The sequence below is a fragment of the Hemiscyllium ocellatum genome, chromosome 17, assembly GCF_020745735.1.
Source record: "Hemiscyllium ocellatum isolate sHemOce1 chromosome 17, sHemOce1.pat.X.cur, whole genome shotgun sequence".
Taxonomy (NCBI): Eukaryota; Metazoa; Chordata; class Chondrichthyes; order Orectolobiformes; family Hemiscylliidae; genus Hemiscyllium; species Hemiscyllium ocellatum.
Window position 1 is genome coordinate 34929478 of NC_083417.1, and position 12058 is coordinate 34941535.

Below are 12058 nucleotides of genomic sequence, written 5' to 3' on the forward strand. Positions count from 1 at the left end.
AATAATCTAGGATGTAACTTTTGATAATTAAACTGAATAAACCCAGTCAACCTTCTAAATGGTGGAGCAATCCAGAACAAGGTGGAAATAGCTTAAATCACAGCATTGAATTCCATAAATGAGCTATATTCCTTTGATTAAGGCACAATTATGCAGAGAGTAGAATAAACAAAAACGTGCAACTAGACGGAAGACCAGAACAGTCAGTGAAGATTTTGCAGGAGCAGTAAATGTCCTTAAATATATCTCAAATTGAAACCCTGAGAAACCGGCTTATAATGAGATTGCGATGGCATGGTATGAAACTCGTAAGAGGGGAAGAGATTGAATAGACCTGTACATGGTTAATTTAGACTAGACTTTTGGATTACTAACTCAGTTAAAATACCATCCTCTCAAATTATATAATATTACTACTAAATTCTAGTCATGATTTGGAGATGCTGGTGTTGTACTGGGGTGTACAAATTTAAAAATCACACAACACCAGGTTATAGTCCAACAGGTTTAATTGGAAGCACACTAGTTTTCGAAGCGCCGCTCCTTTATCAGGTGTTGTGTGATTTTTAACTTTGTACTAAATTCTATGTAAATTTTGAACTCTGGGACTTGTCAGAATATTGTTAATAAATACTGATGTGAATATGGAATCACAAATAATTAGAATGGATGCCCTGGAAATGTGCAGGGAAGAGGTTTTGGGAATATTGGAAAGGATGAATATAGATAAGTCTCCTGGGCCTGATGGCATTTACCCCAGGATCCTATGGGAAGCTAGGGAGGAGATAGCAGAGCCATTGGCCTGGATTTTTATGTCGTCATTGTCAACGGGAATAGTACCAGAGGACTGGAGGATAGCGAATGTGGTCCCATTGTTCAAGAAAGGGAGTAGGGATAGCCCTAGTAACTATAGGCCAGTGAGTCTGACTTCAGTGGTGGGCAAAGTCTTAGAGAGAATGGTAAGGGATAAGATTTATGAACATCTGGGTAGGAATAACGTGATCAGGGATAGCCAGCATGGTTTTGTGAAGGGCAGGTCGTGCCTCACAAACCTTATTGAGTTCTTTGAGAAGGTGACTAAGGAAGTGGACGAGGGTAAAGCAGTAGATGTTGTGTATATGGATTTTAGTAAGGCGTTCGATAAGGTTCCCCATGGTAGGCTAATGCTAAAACTTCGGAGGTATGGCATTGAGGATACATTAGAGGTTTGGATTAGGAATTGGCTGGCTGGAAGGAGACAGAGGGTAGTAGTTGATGGATTATGTTCATCTTGGAGCGCAGTTACTAGCGGTGTACCACAAGGATCTGTTTTGGGACCATTGCTTTTTGTTATCTTTATAAATGATCTAGAAGAAGGACTTGAAAGCTGGGTAAGCAAGTTTGCGGATGACACAAAAGTCGGTGGAGTTGTGGATAGTGAGGAAGGAAGTGGTAGGTTACAGCGGGATATAGATAAGCTGCAGAGCTGGGCGGAAATGTGGCAAATGGAATTCAATGTAGCTAAGTCGTTCACTTTGGTAGGAATAACAAGATGATGGATTACTGGGCTAATGGTAGGCTACTTGGTAGTGTGGATCAGCAGAGGGATCTTGGTGTCCATGTACACAGATCTCTGAAAGTTGCCACCCAGGTAAATAGTGCTGTGAGGAAGGCATATGGTGTACTGGGCTTTATTGGCAGAGGAATTGAGTTCCGGAGTCCTGAGGTCATGTTGCAGTTGTATAAGACTCTGGTGAGGCCTCATCTGGAGTATTGTGTGCAGTTTTGGTCGCCATACTATAGGAAGGATGTGGAAGCTTTAGAACGAGTGCAGAGAAGGTTTACCAGGATGTTGCCTGGAATGGTAGGAAAATCTTATGAGGAAAGGCTGAGGCACTTGGGGCTGTTCTCATTGGAGAAGAGAAGGTTTAGGGGAGATCTGATAGAAGTGTATAAGATGATTAGGGGTTTAGATAGGGTAGATACTAAGAACCTTTTACCGCTAATGGAGTCAGGTGTTACTAGGGGACATAGCTTTAAATTAAGGGGTGGTAGGTATAGGACAGATGTTAGGGGTAGATTCTTCACACAGCGGGTTGTGAGTTCATGGAATGCCCTGCCCGTATCAGTGGTGAACTCTCCTTCTTTATGGTCATTTAAGCGGGCATTGGATAGGCATTTGGAAGTTATTGGGCTAGTATAGGTTAGGTAGGATTCGGTCGGCGCAACATCGAGGGCCGAAGGGCCTGTACTGCGCTGTATCCTTCTATGTTCTAAATACGAGATGAGAAAATTATCATTATGCTATATATCGCAGCAGACAGGTGAAAGTAGCAGCTATCGGCGCTGCCTCGTGCTCCCACGAGGAGGTTGAACAGTTCATCAACTTTACTAACACCTTCCATCCCGACCTGAAATTCACCTGGACTGTCTCAGACTCCTCCCTCCCCTTCCTAGACCTTTCCATTTCTATCTCGGGCGACCGACTCAACACAGACATCTATTATAAACCGACTGACTCCCACAGCTACCTGGACTACACCTCCTCCCACCCTGCCCCCTGTAAAAACGCCATCCCATATTCCCAATTCCTTCGTCTCCGCCGCATCTGCTCCCAGGAGGACCAATTCCAACACCGCACAACCCAGATGGCCTCCTTCTTCAAGGACCGCAGATTCCCCCCAGACGTGATCGACGATGCCCTCCACCGCATCTCCTCCACTTCCCGCTCCTCCGCCCTTGAGCCCCGCTCCTCCAACCGCCACCAAGACAGAACCCCACTGGTTCTCACCTACCACCCCACCAACCTGCGCAGACAACGTATTATCCGCCGCCATTTCCGCCACCTCCAAACGGACCCCACCACCAAGGATATATTTCCCTCCCCTCCCCTATCAGCGTTCCGCAAGGACCACTCCCTTCGTGACTCCCTTGTCAGATCCACACCCCCCACCAACCCAACCTCCACCCCCGGCACCTTCCCCTGCAACCGCAGGAAATGTAAAACTTGCGCCCACACCTCCACACTCACTTCCCTCCAAGGCCCCAAGGGATCCTTCCATATCCGCCACAAGTTCACCTGTACCTCCACACACATCATCTATTGCATCCGCTGCACCCGATGTGGCCTCCTCTATATTGGTGAGACAGGCCGCTTACTTGCGGAACGCTTCAGAGAACACCTCTGGGCCGCCCGAACCAACCAACCCAATCACCCCGTGGCTCAACACTTTAACTCCCCCTCCCACTCCACCGAGGACATGCAGGTCCTTGGACTCCTCCACCGGCAGAACACAACTACACGACGGCTGGAGGAGGAGCGCCTCATCTTCCGCCTGGGAACCCTCCAACCACAAGGTATGAATTCAGATTTCTCCAGCTTCCTCATTTCCCCTCCCCCCACCTTGTCTCAGTCGGTTCCCTCAACTCAGCACCGCCCTCCTAACTTGCAATCCTCTTCCTGACCTCTCCGCCCCCACCCCACTCCGGCCTATCACCCTCACCTTGACCTCCTTCCACCTATCCCACCTCCATCGCCCCTCCCCCTAGTCCCTCCTCCCTACCTTTTATCTCAGCCGGCTTGGCTCTCTCTCTCTTATTCCTGATGAAGGGCTTATGCTCGAAACGTCGAATTCTCTATTCCTGAGATGCTGCCTAACCTGCTGTGCTTTGACCAGCAACACATTTGCAGCTGTGATCTCCAGCATCTGCAGACCTCATTTTTTACTCGAAAGTAGCAGCTATCACACCAGGAATATCAAATGACACACAGATATAAACAGTGACTTTGTTACTGATCAGTTTTTGCCATGTTTTCAGCTGCTGTCATTGAGGCTTTTAAATTTTAATGGATAGATGATATTAAGGTAAAAAGGTTTCAGAGGCATTTGATTGTCAAGTTACAAATTATTTGATGATATCAAGTAGGAATGAAGATGGTTTAGTGGACCCTGTAGCACACTTGACATGTGATTCCTAGCAAAACACAGCTCTGAATTAATATTTACAGTGGGACAGTGGTTAGCACTGCTGCCTTGCAGCGCCAGAGACCTGGGTTCAATTCCCGCCTCAGGCAACTTGTCTGTATGGAGTTTGTACATTCACCCCGTGTCTGTGTGAGTTTCCTCTGAGTGCTCTGGTTTCCTCCCACAGTCCAAAAATGTGTGGGTTAGGTGAATTGGCCATGCTAAGTTGCCCGTAGTGTTAGGTGAAGAATGGGTCTGGGTGGGTTGCTCTTCGGAGGTTCGGTGTGGACTTTTTGGGCCAAAGGGTATGTTTTCACACTGTAAGTAATCTAAATCTAATCAGGATACTGTCAATATATCAGTGGGAAGCAGAAATGTTAGAGATAATCAATGAAGTGAAAATGGATAGACAAGATGTACTAGAAGGGGATAGCTCTGTTCAGGGGAGTGGATAGGTCATCAGCTACATACATGTTTTTATTCTAGGTCACTTGGAGAAGTGGTACTGGATAGTGACACGACTTCTTATAACTTGCCAGTCTTTGTTGATATGAGGGGGTTGTCAGAGCATTGCAAAGTGGCAAATGTGACACCTCTTGTTAAAGAAGAAAGGATGTAAAAATTGTCCTAATAATTATGCAGGCTAGTCAGTTTAAAACATTACCTAGCACTAATGTTACTTATTGTTCTAAAGAAAAAGAATTAGCAGGAATTTGGAGAGGTTTGATCTAAGCAAGAAGAGCCAAAACTAATTATTTCTTCTTTGATTAAGCAACAAAATTGACGGTAAAGCAATGCATCTTGCATGTTTAGCTTAAGAAGTGCATGTCTAGCTTGAGGAAGTGTTAAAAGCTTAAAAATCAGAATGTTGTGGCTAAGAATATGAGGTTCATGAAATAGGAGTCAGTATGGGCTTGCAGAAAATACTTAGCTCAAGAACAAAAGAGTCAAGAAAACTTGTTTTCCTGACAGGACCACAGCTGACAATAATTTCCCCAAGGGACTGTGCTAGGATCACTGCTGTTTTGTATTCATACCACAGCATAGTAGTAATATTCCTGCACTAGTAATCCAGACTAAAGACCTGGAGTCATGAATTCAAATCCATAAAGAGAGATGGTTCTATAGTGGCAATGTCCCTGAACGGAAGAATATGGGGTTGATTAACATGGTAAAACAGAATTAAGAGTTAGTCTAATGGTGACTATAAAATTATTGTTGATTATTGTAAAATATTCACCTAGGCCCTTTGGGTCATTGAGCCAATAATGTCCATTATCACATGAATGAAAAGTCTCTAAGCATTTAGCTGAATAATGATGTTAAAAATCACACAACACCAGGTTATAGTCCAACAGGTTTATTTGGAAGTACTAGCTTTTGGACCGCTGCTCCTTCGTCTAAACCTTTTAGAGTACAACCTGGTGTTGTGTGATTTTTAAACTTTGTCCACCCCAGTTCAACACGGACTCCTCCATATCCTGAGTAAGGATGACTATGACACCCTTAGTTGCAGAAGCCAAACAAGTTATACAGGGAGCAATTAAACTATGAGGGCAAACTAGCAAGTAAAATAAACAAGAGTTTATAAAAATTATATAAAAGTACAGAGGCCAAAATAAACATAGGCCTCTTAGAGAATCAGGCTGTGGAGATAATTCCAGGAAACAGGAAATTGTCATGAGGTATACAGCATAGAATCTGTGTCAATCTATCCATACTACCAATTCTTGGCCCATAGCCTAGAATGTTGTGACATTTCAAGTACTCATCTATGTACTTTGCAGTGGACTTAGATAAGTACTCTACATTAGTCTTCACTGGAGAAGACACTGATTTTTGTACTTTTGGAAGGGGAAATAAATACAATAACTATTACTAGAGAATGTACTAGGGAACCTGATAGGGCTAAACATCAAGAAGTCAATTGACCCTGATGAGTTGTATCTTAGGATACTAAAAGTAGCTATTGAGGTAGTGCATGCACTGACTGTAATCTTTCAAGAATCCTAAGTTGTTGGGAAGTTCCCAGAAGACACAATCACCAGCCTTATTCAAAAAGGGAGAGAGAAATGTGCCAGTATAGGCCAGTAAACTTAACATCTGTCATTGGGAAAATGTAACTGACTGAGTCTATTAATAAAGAATTTACAAGTGGAGCATGTAGAAATTATAAATAATAAAATGAAGCAGTCAACTAATTTCCCCCTCATGAAACTATATCGAACAAAGACTTTAGGATTTATTGAAGTAGTAACAAGCTTTATTACCCAAATTTCACATCCCTATGGTGCAGCACTCTTCTGCATTCTCCTACTCACCACAAGTGGAAGTACTGTTCACTGCTGGGTCCTCTTAGGATCCCTGGTACCAATGCCATTTTGAAGTCCAGTTATGCACACTGTCAAGTACTGTCAGTCCACAGCTGCCTTGCATGATTCCTGCCAGTTACCCCAGACATGGTGGAAAGAAGCAACTGGAACCCCACTTTACTGATGGAAACCTTGAGGACAAGGGGGCAATTGCAGTCACAACTCATGGACTGTGCCCAGTGATATTGGTGACTGAAGTGCAAAATAAAGGGCAAAACCACCAATGGGTGAGCTGGAATCAACAGGTTAATGCTCTGAATTTCACACTGGAAATTTTCTCCATCTAGTGAATTGGAGAATGGGGAAACTGCATAGCAATGAGGTGAAATGACATAAGTGGGCGGCACGGTGGCACAGTGGTTAGCACTGCTGCCTCACAGCGCCTGTAGACCTGGGTTCAATTCCCGACTCAGGCGACTGACTGTGTGGAGTTTGCACGTTCTCCCCGTGTCTGCGTGGGTTTCCTCCGGGTGCTCCGATTTCCTCCCACAGTCACAAAGATGTGCGGGTCAGGTGAATTGGCCAAGCTAAATTGCTCGTAGTGTTAGGTAAGGGGTAAATGTATGGGTGGGTTGCGCTTCGGCGGGTCGGTGTGGACTTGTTGGGTCAAAGGGCCTGTTTCCACACTGTAAGTCTAATCTAATCTAAGAATGACATAAATGACATTCTCACCAGTAAGAATCTGTCTTATCTTTCAAACTTGATTGGAAAATGAGACTTGACATTGTAAATCTGCTTACTGCCAAACTTTTGAGATTCTCCCAACATTCTTATGAGGAAAGATTGAATTCTACAAAAAATCTTTCATTTCTGTTCAGTATATATTTCATATAGTGAAAACACCTTTTATGTTTAATACATAAGTAAACATTTGAAATTATAAAATATCTCCACATAATTGGCTTGTTCATGATTGTGGGCCACTTATTTTTCATTAATTGTGTCCCCAGGGCCTATTACCAAACATCTGCAGCTGTTCTTGGAAGTGGCACCAGCAGAGACTGAAATGTAAAAATCATCTATTACTTCACTTTTAATATTTAATGTAACTGAAGGTGGAAATCAGGCACTAACAGTTGTAATATTTCCTGACATTTTGAAAAACATCTTCTGTACTGTTGTAATATCTTTGTAAAGTAATACGCAAGCAAATGCCATCGCTTGCAATTATCTGTTAACATTGTGACAAGTTAAATGTGAGTGCTGTTTAAAAAAAAACTGACTTGCAAAATGATGCTCGTTTGTGTATTTATTAATTAAAATTCATATCAATGACATTTTTTTATTGTACGAACATCAATGATACAGTTGATCTATGATTCTAATTTGTAAATAGGAAGCTCTGATCTGTGTTGCAGTCTCTAAGCAATATACCAAATCGAAATCAAGCATTTCCTGAGAAACGGTAAAACACCCTGTACCTCAGCCACAGCTCATAGACTTTTTCATTCGGTCAATCATAATAATTATTTTACAGCATTAATTATCTGTAAAGTCTAAAATAAGAAGTGGAAAGCAAAATTAAAAATCTGGTTATCCAAGATTAATGTGCAAAGGAGACCAAGATAATTGGTCATTAAAGTATATATTTTAATGAATTAGAGACTTGACAAGTCCTTCATACTTTCAACATAATCCAGGAGGAAATGCTATGGTTAATAAAGAGACGACCATAGGCTGCTTTCTCATTCAGGAGAAACAGCTTGTGCTGAGTTTAATCTGAGGGTCACCATGTGTCAAATGCAAAGTTGAGGGAAATCAATTACATATTTAGAAGCGACAACCAATTGACATTTATATTCATAAAGATAAAGTTTGCAAGAGACATATTTTGGAGGTAAGAATGAGAGCATCTTACACTTGAGAACAAATCAAGAGGATTACCACATCCACCTTCCCCTATAGTGATTGATATTCAAATCTTATATGGATTTGGGCCTCAGAAATCTCAGATCTAACTTGAAAAGCAGCATTTATTTACCACAAGAGAGGAAAAATTAAGGTTTATTTTATAAGGAACTTTCATAATGCAGGAAATATGGGATTCTACTGGCAGTTTAAAAAAAATGAACGACTGCTAAAATGAAATGTTTAATTTTTTTAAAAATTAAGTTAACAGACAGCATTTATTACTTGACTTTTGAGGCTTCATGAAATAAACACCTTAATGACACAGTAGTAAACAGGCAATAATGGTGGTGCAAATTTCAAAAGGAGTTTTATAATGCGTAAATAATGAGTTCTGATGGCTCTGTTATTGGTGGTAAAACAGTGAACTCTATATCAGAACTGGAGAAGTTCTGTGCAACAACATAGAGGTAGGGAAATTTGACGAGGAACACCATTAAGAAGTTAAAATTAGGTAACTGAGACACATAAAGGGTGGGAATTATCAGGAATTTGTGGATGAACAAAGTCATTAATAGCTTTGGAAATATCCAATATGACTCAAAATGTTCAAGAGGCATCCAGAATTTTGCAACATCAGAAAGAATAATAAATGAATGTAGGACACAATAATACAAATATAATAATCTTTCAAAAGACTATACTATTAATCCTGGATTAGGCCTCGATTCTCAAACATTTCACCATTTTCTAAGTTTACAGTGAATACTATAATTTTGGACAGTTTCAATTTAAAATCAGGCTGATCTTGATAAAATGTTTTATGCAAATGTAAAACAGGAAGAATGCTTAATACTCATGTACAGTCTCTTGCTATTTTCAGTGACAGGACTGGCTCTTAGTACAAGCTTCTGACTCATATTCAGATTTTCAAAGCTGTATACTTTACTGAATGTTAAGTTTGTAATATTTGTTTTAAATTCAGAAATTTGTACACTTGTGTTTCAATAGTAATCATTTAAATTTAAGGGTACGTTAATGTTTGTAAGTGAGGATCCATATTAAATTTAAATATTTCCAGATTCAGTCAAAAATTGACCTGGATTTGATTATTCACATTTGGAACTTAGATTAGCTATACTCTACTGCCACCTGCCGTTACACTTTTCATCATCCTGATTGCTGGCAACAAGAAATAATATGATATTTGGTCCTCAGGTTCCATGGCGTAAGAGTCATAGACATATACAGCACGGAAACAGACCCTTCGGTCCAACGAGTCCATGCCAACCAGATATCCCAACCAAACCTAGTCCCAACTGCTAGCACCTGGCCCACATCCCTCCAAACCCTTCCTATCATATACCCATCCAGATGCCTTTTAAATGTTGCAATTGTACCAGCCTCCACCACTTCCTCTGGCAGCTCATTCCATATACGTACTACCCTCTAAGTTAAAAAGGTGCCCCTTAGGTCTCTTTTATATCTTTCCCTTCTCACACTAAACCTATGCCCTCTAGGTCTGGACTCATCCACCCCAGGGAAAAGACTTTGTCGATTTATCGACATGATTTTATAAACCTCTAGAAGGTCACCCCTCAGCCTCTGACGGTCTAGAGAAAACAACCCCAGCCTATTCAACCACTCCCTATAGCTCAAATCCTCCAACCCTGGCAACATTCTTGTAAATCTTTTCTGAACCCTTTCAAGTTTCACAATATCTTTCCGATAGGAAGGAGACCAGAATTGCACGCAATATTCCAACAGTGACCTAACCAATGTCCTGTACAGCCGCAACATGACATCCCAACTGCTGTACCCAATACTCTGACCAATAAAGGCAAGCACACCAAACACCTTCTTCACTATCCTATCTACCTGCGACTCCACTTTCAAGGAGCTATGAACCTGCACTTCAAAGTCTCTTTGTTCAGCAACACTCCCTAGGATCTTACCATTAAGTGGTAAGTCCTGCTTTGATTTGCTTTCAAAATGCAGCACCTTGCATTTATCTGAATTAAACTCCATCTGCCACTTCTCAGCCCTTTGGCCCATCTGATCAAAATCCCGTTGTAATATGAGGTAACCTCCTTCGCTGTCCACTACACATCCAATTTTGGTGTCATCTGCAAACTCACTAACTACATCTCTTATGATCACATCCAAATAATTTATATATATGATGAAAAGTAGTGGACCCAGCAACAATCCTTGTGGCACTCCACTGGTCACAGGTCTCCAGTCTGAAAAACAACCCTCCACCACCAGTCTCCTACTTTCAACCAGTCTGTATCCAAATGGCTAGTTCTCCTTGTATTCCATGAGCTCTAACCTTGCTAACCAGTCTCCCATTGGGAACCTTGTCAAATGCCTTTCTGAAGTCCATATAGATCACATCTACTGCTCTGCTCTCATCCATCCTCATTATTACTACATCAAAGAACACAATCAAATTTGTGAGACATGATTTCCCACGCACAAAGCCATGTCGACTATCCCTAATCAGTCCTTGCCTTTCCAAATACATGCATATCACTCTACTAAAGGCCATTTTTGCTTATTTCAATCTACAGACCCAGAAAATAGCACTGTCTTATTCCTCTACAAAACACTGCTCCAGGTTAAATTAATACTTATGGCTTCTATTTTTAAGTTTATTCAAGAGATATATCTCATTAAAACATACAATCAAGAAAGAACCCACTCTACTCAATATTCTAAGACTTATTCTAAGGTAAAAACAATGACTGCAGATACTTGAAACCAGATACTGGATTAGTGGTACTGGAAGAGCACAGCTGTTCAGGCAGCATCCAAAGTGCAGCGAAATTGACGCTTTGGGCAAAAGCCCTTCATCAGGAATGAAGCTTTATTCCTGATGAAGGGCTTTTGCCCAAAACGTCGATTTCGCTGCACTTTGGATGCTGCCTGAACTGCTGTGCTCTTCCAGCACCACTAATCCAGACTTATTCTAAGTCCACACTGAAAATATTCACTTGTCTGTTTCTGTGGTGACCTCTCCCAAACAGGTTCCTCCAAGATTAGTTGTGAATTTCACTATCTATTAACCTTCCCAGGCGCACTCCGATGTCCAGCGAGACATGGATTCAAACAGCAAAGTCAGTAATTCTACAGATTCACTGCTGTGTTAAATAGCAATGTTGGTTTCTTTCTCTCTCCTCCACTGACCTCACCATGTTTCCTTAGGCTTCATTTTCTTTAAAGTTTTACAACACAGATCCCAAATACATTAAATACAATGTTTAGTAAAGCTGAGTCTCAATGAACTGTCTGCTATGGATGGGTACATCACATTTGAACAAGAAACAACTTTACTACTGGATTAAAAATAAATTATGGTCAAGTCCTCAAAGCATGCTGTTTACCAACTCCAAAAAAATTGAGAAGTGTATTCTCAAACCTCATGCAATAGTATAAAATCTTTTATGATGTTACAGATAGATGCAAAATGTTTTGAAGAGCTAAGCTTCTTCCCTCAACTAATGTCATCATAAGCTGATAATCAAATCACTCTTTTGCTAATCATGAGATATTGCTGTACTTACCAGAACATTTGACAGTGGTTTCAAAGCACTTAGAATACCCCAAGGATGCTCAACATCTGCAGTCATTGTTTTTACCTCGTTGATTTTAACCCTACTGCGAATCCTCTTGCAAGGATGCCTGCCTTGAAGAAGTTTTCCTCTCTCTACAAGAATCTCAGGGAGTCCATCTCCCACTGCAACTACTCTATGCTACTTTCTCCCCACCCCGACCTTCCTCCAGCTCATCTCTCCACGCTTCAGGCTCACTGCCTTTATTCCTGATGAAGGGCTTTTGCCCGAAACGTTGATTTCGCTGCACTTTGGATGCTGCCTGAACTGTTGTGCTCTT

The 12058-nt window shown here is 41.4% G+C and overlaps 1 protein-coding gene across 1 annotated transcript in view; it reads left to right on the plus strand.

Moving 5' to 3' along the window:
• Positions 1-7328, plus strand: part of slc7a9 (solute carrier family 7 member 9) — a 52137-nt gene extending 44809 nt beyond the window's left edge. Inside the window, exon 12 of the mRNA XM_060838339.1 lies at positions 7267-7328. Coding sequence (XP_060694322.1) covers positions 7267-7328 — 62 coding nt within the window. The remainder of the gene's footprint in view (positions 1-7266) is intronic.
• Positions 7329-12058: the final 4730 nt, after the last annotated feature.